The sequence below is a fragment of the Drosophila yakuba genome, chromosome 3L (genome assembly GCF_016746365.2).
Source record: "Drosophila yakuba strain Tai18E2 chromosome 3L, Prin_Dyak_Tai18E2_2.1, whole genome shotgun sequence".
In the NCBI taxonomy this organism is placed as follows: Eukaryota; Metazoa; Arthropoda; class Insecta; order Diptera; family Drosophilidae; genus Drosophila; species Drosophila yakuba.
The window spans coordinates 8,364,401-8,379,222 of NC_052529.2; the positions used below are offsets into that span (position 1 = coordinate 8,364,401).

At 45.9% G+C, this 14,822-nt stretch overlaps 2 protein-coding genes across 28 annotated transcripts in view; one reads left to right on the forward strand and one right to left on the reverse strand.

Moving 5' to 3' along the window:
- Window positions 1-11,081, reverse strand: part of LOC6533354 (ankyrin-3) — a 60,156-nt gene extending 49,075 nt beyond the window's left edge. For 5 of the 27 annotated variants that reach the window (XM_039373673.1, XM_039373672.1, XM_039373678.1 and 2 more), the window contains exons 1-7: window positions 10,326-11,070; window positions 3,792-3,893; window positions 3,275-3,727; window positions 2,445-3,209; window positions 2,103-2,306; window positions 836-1,763; window positions 567-659 (exon numbers count right to left, since the gene is read on the reverse strand). In XM_039373673.1, coding sequence (XP_039229607.1) covers window positions 567-659; window positions 836-1,763; window positions 2,103-2,306; window positions 2,445-3,209; window positions 3,275-3,727; window positions 3,792-3,893; window positions 10,326-10,799 — 3,019 coding nt within the window. In that variant the 5' untranslated portion in view covers window positions 10,800-11,070. Of the gene's footprint in view, window positions 1-566; window positions 660-835; window positions 1,764-2,102; window positions 2,307-2,444; window positions 3,210-3,274; window positions 3,728-3,791; window positions 3,894-6,105; window positions 6,625-9,166; window positions 9,310-10,325 lie in introns of those variants that run through there. The other 22 variants (XM_015194451.2, XM_015194444.2, XM_015194454.2 and 19 more) reach the window with 15 other exon arrangements.
- A 1,382-nt stretch (window positions 11,082-12,463) lies between these two features.
- On the forward strand, window positions 12,464-14,723 carry LOC6533356 (probable medium-chain specific acyl-CoA dehydrogenase, mitochondrial). Its single transcript, XM_002094045.4, has 3 exons — window positions 12,464-12,618; window positions 13,307-13,663; window positions 13,724-14,723. The coding sequence occupies exons 1-3, from the start codon at window positions 12,601-12,603 to the stop codon at window positions 14,606-14,608; spliced, it is 1,260 nt and encodes a 419-aa protein (XP_002094081.1). The 5' UTR covers window positions 12,464-12,600; the 3' UTR covers window positions 14,609-14,723.
- Window positions 14,724-14,822: the final 99 nt, after the last annotated feature.

The following is a 14,822-nucleotide window of genomic DNA, read 5'->3' on the forward strand; positions in this document are numbered from 1 at the left end:
AAAGCTAGCATGACCATTATATAGGAGCATATTACATGGATACGATAATAGTGATGGTATAAATACAGACACAGTAGAATACACTTGTTCATGCCGCGATTAAAAGCAAATTATATTTTTGTTCTTTTTAGCCCAAAGTCTGACAACCAAGTCAAGGTTTCCCAAAACAGATTGAAAATCCATTTCCGTATCAAAAGTTGACAAAAATTATAAATCTATTGCCAATAAAAAAGGGGACACAATAATAAAATAAGTTTCAGTTTACCTATTTTTTGGCCATATCATTTAACTGAATTCATAGAAGATCTAGGATTTAGATGTTGGGGGTCTGTCTGTATACCTTTGCCCAATTACAACGTCAAGAAATTGTGTACATTTATACATTTCAGCCCCATATAAAGTGCCAACTTTTAGAGACAATTTAACAAGCCAATCATAATCCAATCCAATCGCAGCCAATTAGTGCACTTGATAACGGCCAGCACTTAAGTTAGGAATACGAATACGAGTATACAAGTATACGGATATACTGATAAGGGAACGTCCAAGTGGCCCTGGGCACTTACTGGAGACATAGTGCCTGTCGCCCTGGTAGTACGGCAGATAGATTGGGCCAAAGCCGTACTCGTAGCCAGCGTCCAGTTGCCAGTTAGTGTCACCTGGCACACACACACATGAAAGAGCGGGGGGATTCACTTAGGACTATCGTAAGACTATATGTGACTATGGGGATTGTGCTCAGTGTCTGGTGTGCTGGCTGACTAGCTGGGCAGTGATCTTGTGACCTTGTGGCTTATTGTTACGTGTTCAGGTGTTTACTAATGAGTATACGTACCGCCCTCTTCCTCGGAGTCGGACATGAAGGACTCGTGCATGGCCTCGGGCGCCACCACGCGGTACTTCTCCTCGGTTTGGGCCGGAGCAGCAGCTGCCTCATCCTCCTTGGTGATGGTTTTCAACGAGTCCAGGACACTTATGTAGCCCAGTTTGCGGGCAATATGCAATGGCGTTTGTCCATTGACCGTTTGGGCATTGGCATTGGCCTTGTGCTCCAGCAGGAGATTCACAATATGGCAATGACCCTGCTGGGCCGTCTGATGGAGCGGAGTGTAGCCAATGGAGGTGGCCGCATCCACGTTTGCGCCATTCTGCAGCAAGAAACGCACCATGTTGGCCTGGCCAAAATGCGAGGCCACATGCAATGGGGTATAGCCAGCCTTGGTGGCCATGTCGATGTTGGCGCCGTTCTTCTCCAGAATCTCGGCCACATTCACATTATCCTCCTGGGCGCACAGATGCATGGGCGTTAGACCATTCTTGGCCGGATGATTGACGGCGGCCTTGTGCTCGATCAGCAGATTGGAGATCTCGGCATGACCCTCCTGGCTGCTCAAATGCAGTGGAGTGAATCCAGCCTTGCTCTCGGCATTGGCCAAAGCGCCATATTCCAATAGAGTAGTAGCTATGTCCATCTGGTTCTTTCTGGCGGCAATATGCAGCGGAGTATGTCCATTCTTGGCCGTGGCATGTGGACTGGCTCCCTTCTCCAGCAGCAACAGGGCAACCTGCTGGTTGTTGTAGTGGCAAGCCACATGCAATGGAGTGACACCGTTCTTGCCCTGCGCATCCACATCCGCTTCCTTTTGGAGCAGCAGCTGGGCCACCTTAATGTGTCCATACTTGGCCGTCAAGTGAAGTGGCGTGAATCCCTTCTTGGTGGCGGCATCCAAGGCGGCGCCGTTCTCAATTAGCACAGCGGCCACCTATAGAAAGTTACAAAAAGTCACATAAATAATACACCCTCAAGACTACGTGCCAAAAATCAGACGTCCAAAATGGTTCTCAAAAAATCATAATACCAAAATACATAAAAAAAAGACTTGCAACATTTATTCGAAAACAAAACGGCAAATGGCGACAACAACACAAGAGTTAAAAAAAAAAAAAACAACTCATAATACCGATTCGAGTACAAAAACTCAAAAATCAATGGGAAAAACTTAAAATCAAATGAAAAACTCCTGATGGCGTATCCAAAACAGTTGCATCAGGTAAACGGTGTCGATGTGGTCGGTGATCTTTTTCGCAATCAGATCTTTTACCTCATCCTGGCCCTCCTTGGCTGCGATGTGCAGTGCCGTGTACATGTCCTTGGTGGTGGCGTCCACCTGGGCGCCATGTTGCAGCAGAAGCATCACGATGTCCACATTTCCCAGACGCGAGGCGATGTGCAGCGGCGTCTGTTGCTCCCGAGCACGTGCGTCCACCTGGGCGCCATTGCGCAGCAGGATGCGAATGATGTCGGTCTGGAATGGGAAAGGTTGAACCACAGGGAAAGTTATCTAACTACTTCATGGAACTTTATAACTACTTTTCATAGTGTGCCGAAGGTCTTGAGCTAGTTGTGCAATCTGATTCCCCCCAATTATTGACACTCAACTCACCTGGTTGGCTCTGGCGGCCAGATGGAGTGGCGTCTCGCCGCGCACAGTGGGCACATCGGGACTGGCGTCGTGCTGCAGCAGATAGATGACAATGTTCATGCAGCCCATGAAGGCGGCCACATGGAGCGGCGTAAGTCCACTCTCTGTGGTGGCACTAATGCTGGCACCATGTCGCAACAGCAGCTCCACCACCTTCAAGCGGTTCTTCTTGCACGCAATGTGCAGTGGTGTGAATCCATTCAATGCCCTTGCATTGGCATCGGCATTTCGATCCAGTAGCAACTTGGCCACCCTAACATGACCACAGTGGGCGGCCACATGAAGGGCAGTCAGATAGTCCACTGTCACCTCATCAACGGGTGCACGATGGTACAGTAGGATGCGGGCAGCATCCACATGCTCACCCTGGGCGGCCATATGGAGGGGTGCCAAGCCATTTTTGGTCTTGGCCGAGATGGGAGCTCCACGTTCGAGTAGCATGTCCACCACTTGCTCGTGACCGGAGCGAGCGGCGCAATGGAGCGGAGTGAGTCCGTCACGGGTCTTGGCCTCGATGTTGCCACCTTTCTCCAGGAGCAGGGACACCATGTTGGTCTTGCCCCACTTGGCGGCCACATGCAGCGGACTGATGTTGTGCTTGGCCGAGTAGTTGACATCGGCGCCCTTCTGGATGAGCAGGTTGGCGATGTTCTGGTTACCATAGTGGGAAGCAATGTGCAGCGGGGTGAAGCCCGACTTGGAAGTCACGTCCGGATTGTGGTCATTCTGAAAGGCAGATGAAGGATTTAGGTTAAATACACTTCTCTAGAGATATAGAAATCTGTACATACATCGAGAAGCAGAGTCGCTGCCTTGACGTCGTCCTTTTTGGCGGCAATGTGCAGTGCTGGCAGCCTGACCTTGCCACGAGTATCACTCTCGAGGAGGACGGCTACCACTTTGTCATGGCCCTGCTGCATGGCCACCGCCAGTGGGGTGAAGCCATCCTCGGTGGCCAGACTCTGGTTGGCTCCGTTGGACAGAAGCAGACGCACCACCGCATCGTGGTTCTCCTGCGCGGCCATGTAGAGTGGAGTGAAACCATTCTGGGATTGCACATTCACGGAGGCATTGTGCTCCAGCAGTAGCTTCACCACCTCCTCCTGTCCAGCCAATGAGGCGATGTGCAGGGCAGTGTTTCCCTTCTTGGTGGCACTGTCCACAATCGCTCCCCGACGAAGGAGTTCCGAGACGACGTGGATGTGGCCATCCTTGGAGGCCAGGTGCAGGGCATTCAAGCCATTCTAGAAAATAAGTCATGGAATCAGCTAGGAATAAGACTTGAAAAGATATTCCTTAAGTTCTTACCGCATTGCTGGTGTTTATGTCAATGTTGTTCTTCAAATGCTCGAGCACGCGCTCCAGATTTCCGGCACGAGCGGCGCGCAGAAAGGAAGTGTTTCCATCGCCCTAGAAAATAAAGAGTTATAAGATAAAATAAGTTTTGGGTAATTATAAATTCATAAGGTTATCTCTCAAACAAGTTGTTTCCAAACAAGTTAGTTCGCTTAAGTAAGTAAGTTCTTACTTAATGAGAATTGTATTCTTCTTTATTGCTCTTCTCCTATCAGAATAAGTTAAAGTCACTATTATGCAAATGGCCAAATACACGGCTGTAAAATATTGCACAGTTTTCAAATGAGGCAAAGGTCACGCAGAAGTAATTGCCTGACACCTTATCAACCGTAATGCCATAGATCTTCGCCAAGTTTCCGCTGCTCCGGAAAACTTAACATGTACTTTTCGCTTAGTTGCGTGCTAGTTGCGTATTCATCACCTGCTGTGTGGGTGGTTACCAAGAAAAAAAAGTGGGGGTTAAAGTTTTTTCGAATGTTGCTAGGTTGCGCAACTCCAAGTTTGGTGTCCGTTCAGCAGTGGAAAAGTTACAAATGGCTATTATTATGCACCTGCTCGTTGCAAGTTCGATTTGCAGGGGTCAAGGTGAGGGGTCAGCCGCGTTTTTCCGGCTTTTGGAGCAGGTGTTCGGTGTAATTCGGTCTAATGGCCAACGCCCACCCACTGAAGTGAAAAAACCAACCACCCACTCGCCGGAGCTCAGCTGTCGATGGTGGTTTTTGTTTATGTTTTTCTACCGCCCCCCCAACCCCCACCATTGCCTTCAGGATTTTCGAGTTCGAAAATGACGTCATGTCGCGTTTTCAAACTGCAACTGGAAGTCGGCAAAGCGAACGAATTTTCGCACTGGAAGTGAGCGAAAAATTGCTGGAGAGTGACCGCAACTCAGACACCCGGCAGACCCGCTTCCTGAGCATTAACTCTCCTCCACAACCACCCAGTCCAATGCACCACCCACCCGCAAAAACCATCCACCCACCGCCCCCCCCCCCCCCCCCCCATGACAAACAAGGAAGTGTGTGAAGGATATACACAAGCGGCCAAAAAGGAAAACTCATTTCACATGCCCTGGGCATACATACGAATTGAAAAGGAACTTGTTTGCTCCGTCTACTTCCTGAAGTCTGTTTGCTTGGCTGCACAGGCAAATATTATTACCAGTAATACTTCGCAATTTGTTGGCCATTAAAAGATATTGTTATTACAGGACATTCATGTGATATACCAATTTTAGCATCAAAGAACTTTGTAATTTTGAATTAACAATATGTGACATTAAAGTCACCTTTAAAATCAATTTCCTATATTTCTTAGAAAATTTTTTTTATTAATAGTAAAACAATAAGCATTCCAAATGTTGTTTACAAGTTTTTTAGTTCTCAAAGTGGTTTGATTTTTTCTTTGTAAAATGAGGTCATATTGATAAGCAACGCATACTTTTTTTCTGCCTGTAGGGCGAGGTGATTCCCAGACGTGTTCCGAAAGTTCAAAGGTTCTTGGGCTCGGCCTCGCTCCCCGTTCTCGTCATTGTATAACGAGGGCCAAATTGAGTGCTCGACCAAAGGAGTTTCGCCTTGAAGTGGGCTTGCTTTGAACTTGTGTGGCCAAGTTGGTACTTGGCAACAAGCATCGGCCCTAATCGAAGTCCAAGTGGCTGTGCTTTAGCAGGAGCAACAAACAATCTCTTGGTGCAACCAGATGAAAAAGTGAGTCATGTATTATGGATTTTTTTTTCCCCTCCATCTTGGCCCGAGTGTCGCATGTCATCATTAGGTTTAACCTAAATCTCGATTACCTTACTCTGCTGCCACAGCTAGTAATACACGCACGCACCACACCCAGTTCCGATTAAAAAAAGGACAGTGGTTGGGCCACTGAGAGCCACCATCTGGTTGAAATTCCCATTACAGTACAGTACAATAGTTATTTTTGGATCATTAAGGCTAAAATCAGAATTGCCTGCAACGCCCATTAATTAAATGGGCGATTTTAATGCAGTGAAAAATCAATAAACCTGATTGACAACTACGACAAAAGGGTTACTACCCTTAAGTTTCGCATAAAAAGAGCGTTTTTTCCATGCAACTCCGATATAGAGTTTTTCACGAGACTTTTCCCCAAATTCGCTGCACTTTTTCAGCCAGACAACGAAAAATCGATAATCCGCAAAATGGACGCCATCATGGCTGCTCCCCAGAATCTCCACACGTTGGCCCCGAAAAGTACACCCCACAATGTGAAAAGCATGATGAAAATTTCATTTTACCTGAGCTCCATTTTCGGTGACCATTTTTTCACAATTGCCAGTGGGAAAATGCCCGTCTTGGATTGATTTCAGCGATTAATTGGTGTAGAGAAATTGTGTAAGCGGCGTGTGTCGTCACTGCAGATTAGTCATATTTTTCACGCGACTTGGAACTTTTCTTCACCGTTAGACAAAGCGGAAAACTCGAACTACTTGAAGATTTTTGCTCGAGACCTTTTCCTCTTCTATTTTCGCTGAATTATTAATGCACTCCTATCGATTTTTCCTTAGACTTTATGTAAGCTATATGTACACGAGTGCATGTGTGTGCGAGAGGGTGTGTTCGTACAGGCGACCGATTCGGTTGTGTGCGTGTCAGTGTCAGTGTATGTGTGTAAATGTCTTTGTGTGTTTGTGTGTCTGATTGGATTCCTGGCTGCTCTCACACAGTCCCTTCAAAAAGTTCACGGTTCTCGAGGAGCAGTTTTCGGTTTTGCTGCCGTTTTCTTCGATGTTCAACTCCAGACTGGATGCGACAAGTCCTGCCCGAGTGGTTGAAACTTCAACTGGCAGGACTTCGAAGGACCTGCGCACTCGACCGTTCCAATTGGAAGGTCCACCCTTCGTATTCCAAGGGTGGTTCGCCCTCTGGAACCGGGACTTCGAATGGAAGTGCCACCGGAAGCAACAAAAAGGGGCAGGGCCCACAACCGAAGGGTCTTCCTTCCATGCGACACGTGCCCTTTGTTATTGTTGACGTTTTCATATAGACGCTAGCACGTGTTTTAAAGGAAATCGAGACCTTTAGGGGGCCATTGTCAAAAAAATTAATGGTTTTAAATTAATTTATGAACAAAAATTTGGTTATGCTTAAGCATGTATTTAGATCTAATCGCAATAATCGAAATATGAAGAACAATGACAAAGTCTTTCCTACACACTTTTCCATCCCCCTTTTCTTCAAATGTAAGTGTGAGCAATGTAAAATTGTGAAAGCACTCGAATTTCTTATAAGTAAACTCTCACATTTCACAACTTCCTTGTGTGCCTAGAATACCCTCGTATCATACCTTACCATATATCAAATTCCACACCAATAAGAATCCCATCCAACTCATACCCACTAGCATTACAAATATTTACTTGCGAACAACCTACTCAGGGTGTAACTATAACTATCCTAACAAAGCCCACATTAATCTCCCCGTCAGTGCGCAATAAAATCCGAGACATTTAATTTCACCGACTGTTTCAGTTGGCACATTATACTAATTACCTAAGTACACAAAAAAAAAGAGAATAGAAGTCCTACCCCTAGATTATCATCTCTCGACCCGGAACTCTGTTGACCGAGAGCAAAGAAAGGCTCGGCCGAGTGCACACAATCCACAGTTGGTTGACGGCTGATGGATGATGACTGGATGGTCCGAATGGATGGGTGGATTGTTCCTTCCAGCTGGGGATTAACTTTTGCGCAGACGCACCTCGCAACTGGATGTTGTTTACTTCCCGTTTCGACATTCTTCTAATTCGAAAATCACACCCCAAAACCCACCCTCTTTTGGCCACCGCATTCAAAGGTCGAAAATCCCGATCGAATGAGTATGCATTCCCGGTCACGTTGTGCCAAGTAAGGCAAACGCAGTGCCATTAATTCTGTTTCTTAGATGGGAAACTCACCCTCTGCCAAGGAGGAGGAAAACCCGGCTGCCATCGAAATCCACCCCTACGAGCGGTTGCATAAAATTGCATTTCAAATTGCATCGTGACCGGGACAAATTGTGCAGTAAATAAAGGAATGAGTGTGCGTGAATCACGTTGCAGGTAATTAAATGGGCTAAAAGGGTAGGCTAAAACCACCGGCAAGGTGCCACACACATTTTGAATTTAATTAAAGAGCTTCCCCCTATCGCTTGTATAAACAATACCCTGTTTGTTTTGCTTTTGAACAGCCGAAAGGGGTTTTCCCTTCGCACTTTAAAGAACCAAAATCCCTTCGAGTTGGTCAGTGTTGGCCCAAAGCAAATGGCCTTTTTGCATGTCCTGTGGCTCTTTGGAAATGTTTGTACCCTTTCTAAGTCGGTGCCCACTGTCATTTGTGTATGACTTCATTATTAATTCAAAGCAGTCTTCTGTTAGCATGCAATTGATAGGTTTTTAATTACATTTTGCTTTGCTTAGTCTATTTTCGATTGCAATAAACCCAAGGGAAGTGCGGAACGATTTTCTTGTTTTGGTTCAGCTTATTGCTAATTTTAAAGAAATCTTTCAAATTCATCAAGTTTATATAGCGAGTATATCAAAATTTTCATATTTAGGCCAAAAGTCTTGAAGCAAACACGATTGTTTATAAACATCTATGATAAATATGCTGCTCACCTTGCAGCTAAAAACTTTCATATTGCTCATTCAATAAATGTTTATGGAATATTCTAGTAAACAGGCGAATTTTAAGCAGTGACTACTATTAACTTGAAATACTCCTAATCTGGTTTGACCCATAGAGTATCAACACGTCGGTTCTATAAAAAGGTACCTGAAACCTCCCTGTATTTAAGTTAATATTTGTGCTAGCATCGATGTCGCGGGGGCTTGTCGCCAGCAATATGATATTTGAATGACCCTCCCCGCAGCCCCTTAAAAATAAAAAAAATGAAACACCGTGGATGGAATGTTTTGGGGCAATGCCTTAAGTAAATTACCACCTAGATGAGCTGATTGCCCATAATTCTGACGACCCAAAAAAACGCAACGCAAATTGAGCACGCCAAAGTCGTCATATCGCGGGAAATTTGCTGGTGGAATGGGAGCAGAAAATGGAAACATTTTCACCGCGTTCGGTTCACTGCACCCGAGGGACAAAATATGGCGAAAATATTTAAACGGCACACGCACAGAATTATAAAAAAAAAAAAAACAAGAAGATATTTCCCGCACGATTCGCTGGCCAATTTATTTGTATTTTTAGGGCAACCCAAAACAGATGCTTTGTGGGCTTTGTTACACTCTGTTTTTTTCGTTTTTGGGGAAGCTCTCCACGTGCATTACATAAATTGAAATTAGAGGTTCCACCGAAACTTACGCCCAAACTCTGCAGCGATGGGAAGCGTTTCTTCAGCGTCTCCATTTGCCCAGAATACCCCCAGGTATTCAACCTTGTCGGGGGCCAATAGATTGAAATATATATATACGCGTATATATCTAAATATTGTCTAGAGGGCCTCACGCGTCAGCCGCACCGAGCGATTTGAGTCGTTTTCTGAATTATTTTCGAATGCGCCTCGTCGCTTTAGAGAAGCAGAGACCCCAGAACAGATAGGAATATAATAGACCCACGAGAACAGAGACCACACATCGGACTCTATGCCAAACTAAAGAGTGGCGTAAAGAGAGAACGTTTAGCTAAAACATTCAGCCAGTTGGCTATTTATAAAGGCCAAACAAGCCGAGAAGATTGTGCAAAAGAGCTTTTTGGGTGATTGGCTGACGACCTCAGGATTGCCAGCGTCATGGGAGCCCCAAGATTTGATGGCCCGGAGATGCCAGGCGCCAGTAGGAGTTGTTAATGCTTCCGCAAGGACAACGGAAGCGCACTTGCCGATGACTCACTTGGCATTGGACACAGTCGGTCCAAGGATTACTATTGCGTCACTGCTGGGATGGCATGGGATGTGTTACACTCTCTGCTCAAAGATGTGGCCGCGATTATGGCCGTAAAGTTGTGATTCATTGTCACTTTCTACGATGATTCATAAGGCATTCAACTTTTTGTTATCATTGCCAAGTTGACCGAGTTGACAGGAGGTTAACATGATTAGACGTTGTTGTATCCCGAAAGTTATGAGTTCAATTCGTAGTTAAGGGACACTAGGAAGGATGCTACATCCTATAGAAAAAGTAGAAGTCCTTTGACATCAAATTGAGTTGGAAACATAAGTTACTTTAACAAGTTGATACTGAACACATAAGATGAAAAAAAAGGATATGCCAGGCCTATTTATAACCTAAAAGATACATACCCAACTTTGGATGATTTAAAGCTTCAAACATTAAGTGGAAAAACACGAATATCGAAAGAGAAGTCCTTTAAACTTTATGGACTTCAACCCACTCCTTTGCCAACTGGGTGCGACCTCTAACTTCGACCCTTGGCGGTCTGATCACGTGACTATCTATATTAAGGGGACCAACCCATTCCCCAGATCCCCATCCAGTGATGTAACCCTGGGAGGACCACTCACCGCACTCTGGTGTCCTGTGGGGCAGTGCTCGTGCTTGTTGGGATGGTGGTGGGTCTGCTGCTTGTGGCCGGCACCACCATTCGCTCCTTCATGGTGGAAGATCTGCTCGTGCTGATGCTGGAAGTACTCGTAGTGTCCCACATGATCCACATGGTGCTCTGGCGGCGGTGAATGTATCCTCGAGGGCGGACTGTGGTGTTGTCCCTTGGAGGCGTGGCCGGTGGTGGTGGTATGATGTGCTGACTGCTTCTGCGAGTGGCCAGCTGCTCCTCCATGATGAGCACCGCTGGTGGCATGATGGCCATGTCCGTGGCCATGGTGGTGATTGTGGGTGGGCGGCGAGGGCATGTTGTGGCCACTGTGGGGCAGATGCGACGAGTGCTGCACACCCACCTGATGTCCGTGGTGGTGGGGCACATGACCTTGGGACGCCTCCATCAGCGTGGGCTGGATGTGGGTCACAAACTGGGCCATTTTGCCGCAACCTTCAACTACTACTGCTCCCTTTTTGTTGTGGTTTTTTTGCGGCTTGTACTTAGGTAACACTTGTTTTAAATTTCACTCCACTTCTCCACTTTTCACTTCACTTTTTTTTTTTTTTTTTGTGGGTGGGGTGATGGCAGGGGTGGCACTTTTATATGTATCCCAAAAGTGGGAGTGGGTAACACAAGTAAACACACACACACTACGGCTGACTTGCGGACTTGTTGTGGGCGACGGAGGATTTGGGCTCGGACCGTGGACAACCTTCTCGCAGGAGCAATGTCAAATGACTGACTAGGAGCAGCTATCCCAGTTGGGCCATAGACGCCACAGGACTTTCCACCCGCCTGACTCGCACCACCCGAACCACTTCGGCAGCAGTTCGGCTGTGTGCTCGTCCTCGTCCTGGCGGAAGAGCTTTAACCGGACCCAGTTTTATGCGCCTGGCCTGGCTGATAAGAGATCCCACTCGCTCCAACGGCTGATTACGACTTTGGATGGCTGCGGATGCTGATTTAATGATGTCTTCGTGCCGCGCCACGTAGTGCTCTGTTTTTTATATCTGCCTGTCAACTGTGTCACGGACTTTCAATTCGTTTCGCTGGAGATTTTTGGTCGCTTGTCGCTTGGAGGCGGGGCTGCACTCTGTTATTTTTAACGCGCAGCCAGAGGAACATGTTTCGCCTATTTGTGTCAAGCGGGAAAGTATGCTCCGACTTTTAAGGACCTAACAGGTGGCAGCGAAGACTAACGACTAGACACTATCCTGTCAATTTGCTTAAATTTTTTTTTTGTCTAAATTAAAAAGAAAAATATCGAAGTTAAAGTGATACAAGTCAGCAATATCAATTATAAATTTATTTTTTCTTTAATATTCAAAAACTTTTGTAATTAAAAATAATATTTTATTGAATTTTTATTGAAGTTTAATAATAAAAGAATATTTTATTTAATTTGGTTGAACTAATGGAGTACCAAATGTAGTATATTTATATTTAAAATTAATTTTCACTGATTACCTTACTTGACCTATGCTAACGAACATTTGCAAGCCTAATATACCCGATTGTAAGTTTTTCTACCTATTGCCCAAAAGCCATGCGTTACGCTGTGAACTGAAAGCTTTCACCTTACGTAGTTTGTTCAAGATTACGTTGAAGCTATGTTTTATTGAGCTTATTTCATAGGGTATCACGCGTGGTACATCGGTTTAATCAAAAAGGGGGTGTGTCTCTTCATATATGTATATATGCTTGTACTTGACAATATAATGGGCATTAGGTAATTTAAAAATATTTTACAATACAATTTATTTATGTTTTATACAATTTTAATAAAATAGCGTAAAATACATGTGTGGTGTTAAAACAGGGCGACTAAAAATCAGATTTAGTATGTATTTACATTATTTTATGGCTAAGCCAAGGTAAAACAAATTTGTGAACTCTTCCAGAAGCTCTGGAAAAGTTCCACCAACAGCGCATACAAATGTCAGCGAAATCTTCCCTTATCTCCACCTCCTGCATATAGGTACATATGTTTGTAGTTCGTTCGTCACCACGATTCTGTAGCTTTTGCGACTGCCAGCGCAACAAAGTCCAATGTCCAAGCGTCGCTGCTGCTGTATCGCGATGAACAAATGTACAAATGTACATATGCACATACATATATATTTCATCGCTATACCGGCGCATCGCCAACTCGTTTGGATCATTTCGCTGCCAGCCAGCGACGAGTTAGCAAGGCGACCTAGTTAAAACTCAGGAAAATACGAAAATAAACCCATATTCAGATGGCGTTCCTCAACAAGGTGAGCATATTAGTTGATTTACAACGCAGCGAAAGTGAAATTAACATATACATAGCTCAGACATATCCTATCCGAAAGTTTAAAGTTCTATCACTCTAGTGACGACAGCAACTGTTGATCGTTCGCGTTTAGGTTCGTACATACCTACAATCATACATACATATGTTTATTCGAGTGGGTTCCGTTTTCGAAAACAATTTTGTTGCTGCCGCCTATCTGGTAGCAATCATCTGTACTTTGCCCCCCCGAGAAAGTATTATTAGCGGCGTCTAATGGCGGCTTATTGTGCACTCACTCTATTTAAATTGGAACGCAAACTTTATTGGCAGACATATTCGTAATCTTTGGAATATGATTATGGATTATGAACCTCAAACATCCATGGTTCCCTATAAAAATGGAAACAATAATTGTCTATGCTGATAATGATGTTGTATTAATTAAATACACACGTAGTTGGTCCAATTTATTGTGGCTGAGCGTTGAGATTACTTCATGGTCAACTTTAGTGGGTTGTTAATCCGAGCATTTCTACATTTTCATAATAAATTCAGATACTTGTTTATCATTTGAATTGAAATGTAACAGCAGATCTACAGGCATGTAAAATAATAGTGTTTGTTAGGCAGCCAACACAGTTTTTGAATTAAACATTTTAACTAGTGTTATTTATAATTCGAAACTCCAGCTCGCTGCGCCCGCCCTGCGCCAGTTGGTGTCCCAAAGTCGCGCCTACGCCGCCGTGTCGCACGTGTCGCCCAATGGCACCTCCTTTGCACTCACCGAGGATCAGCTGCAGCTGCAGGAACTGGCCCGTAAGTTCACCCGCGAGGAGATCATCCCAGTCGCTGCCCAATACGACAAGAGCGGCGAGTACCCGTGGCCCATCATCAAGAAGGCCTGGGAACTGGGTCTGATGAACAACCACATTCCCGCGGACATTGGTGGCCTGGATCTCGATGTGTTCACCACCTGCTTGTCGGCCGAAGAGTTGGCCTACGGCTGCACCGGCATCATGACCGCCTTGGAGGCCAGTGGTCTGGGCGTAAGTTACAAGTGGCAAGCATTCACGGCAAGATGATCCAAGCCCTACGTTTTTCCACAGCAAACTCCTGTGATCCTGTCCGGTAACAAGGAACAGAAGAAAAAGTACCTGGGCCGTCTGCTTGAGGAGCCACTGGTGGCCGCCTATGGTGTTACGGAGCCCGGAGCAGGATCCGATGTATCCGGCATCAAGACACGCGCCGAGAAGAAGGGCGATGAGTACATCATCAACGGCCAGAAGATGTGGATCACCAACGGCGGCGTGGCCAACTGGTACTTTGTGCTGGCCCGCACCAATCCGGATCCCAAGTGCCCGCCCAGCAAGGCCTTCACCGGGTTCATTGTGGAGCGGGACACTCCCGGACTGACGCCCGGTCGCAAGGAGTTGAACATGGGACAGCGCGCCTCCGACACGCGTGGCATCACCTTCGAGGATGTGCGCGTGCCCAAGGAGAATGTGCTGATTGGCGAGGGAGCCGGTTTCAAAATTGCCATGGGCACTTTCGATAAGACGCGTCCTCCAGTGGCCGCCGGAGCTGTGGGCTTGGCCCAGCGTTGCTTGGATGAGGCTCTGAAATACGCGCTGGAACGCAAGACCTTTGGCGTGCCCATCGCTTACCACCAGGCTGTGCAGTTCATGCTGGCTGATATGGCCATCGGTGTGGAGACATCCCGTCTGGCGTGGCGTCTTTCTGCCTGGGAAATCGACCAGGGACGTCGTAACAGCTACTATGCCTCCATTGCCAAGTGCCATGCCGCCGATGTGGCCAACAAGATTGCCTCCGATGCCGTCCAGATCTTTGGAGGCAACGGCTTCAACAGCGAGTATCCCGTGGAGAAGCTGATGCGTGATGCCAAGATCTACCAGATCTACGAAGGTACTTCTCAGATCCAGCGCCTCATCATTTCCCGAAACATGTACGAGGCAGCTAAGGGTCAGGCCTAAGTCAGTTTTAACTAGGATTCCGCATCTCCATTTACCTCATCCGTCGTCATGCTCATTGTAGACACATTCACAAATCCGATTAATAAAGTACAATAAGTAAATAATTACAAGAAAATATGAATGACTGAATGTAATTTATCACTCAAGGGAATGGTACTTGGTAATTTCCAAGAAATGTCGAAAACCTCAAGTGTATAGAAGGAATGAAGAAATA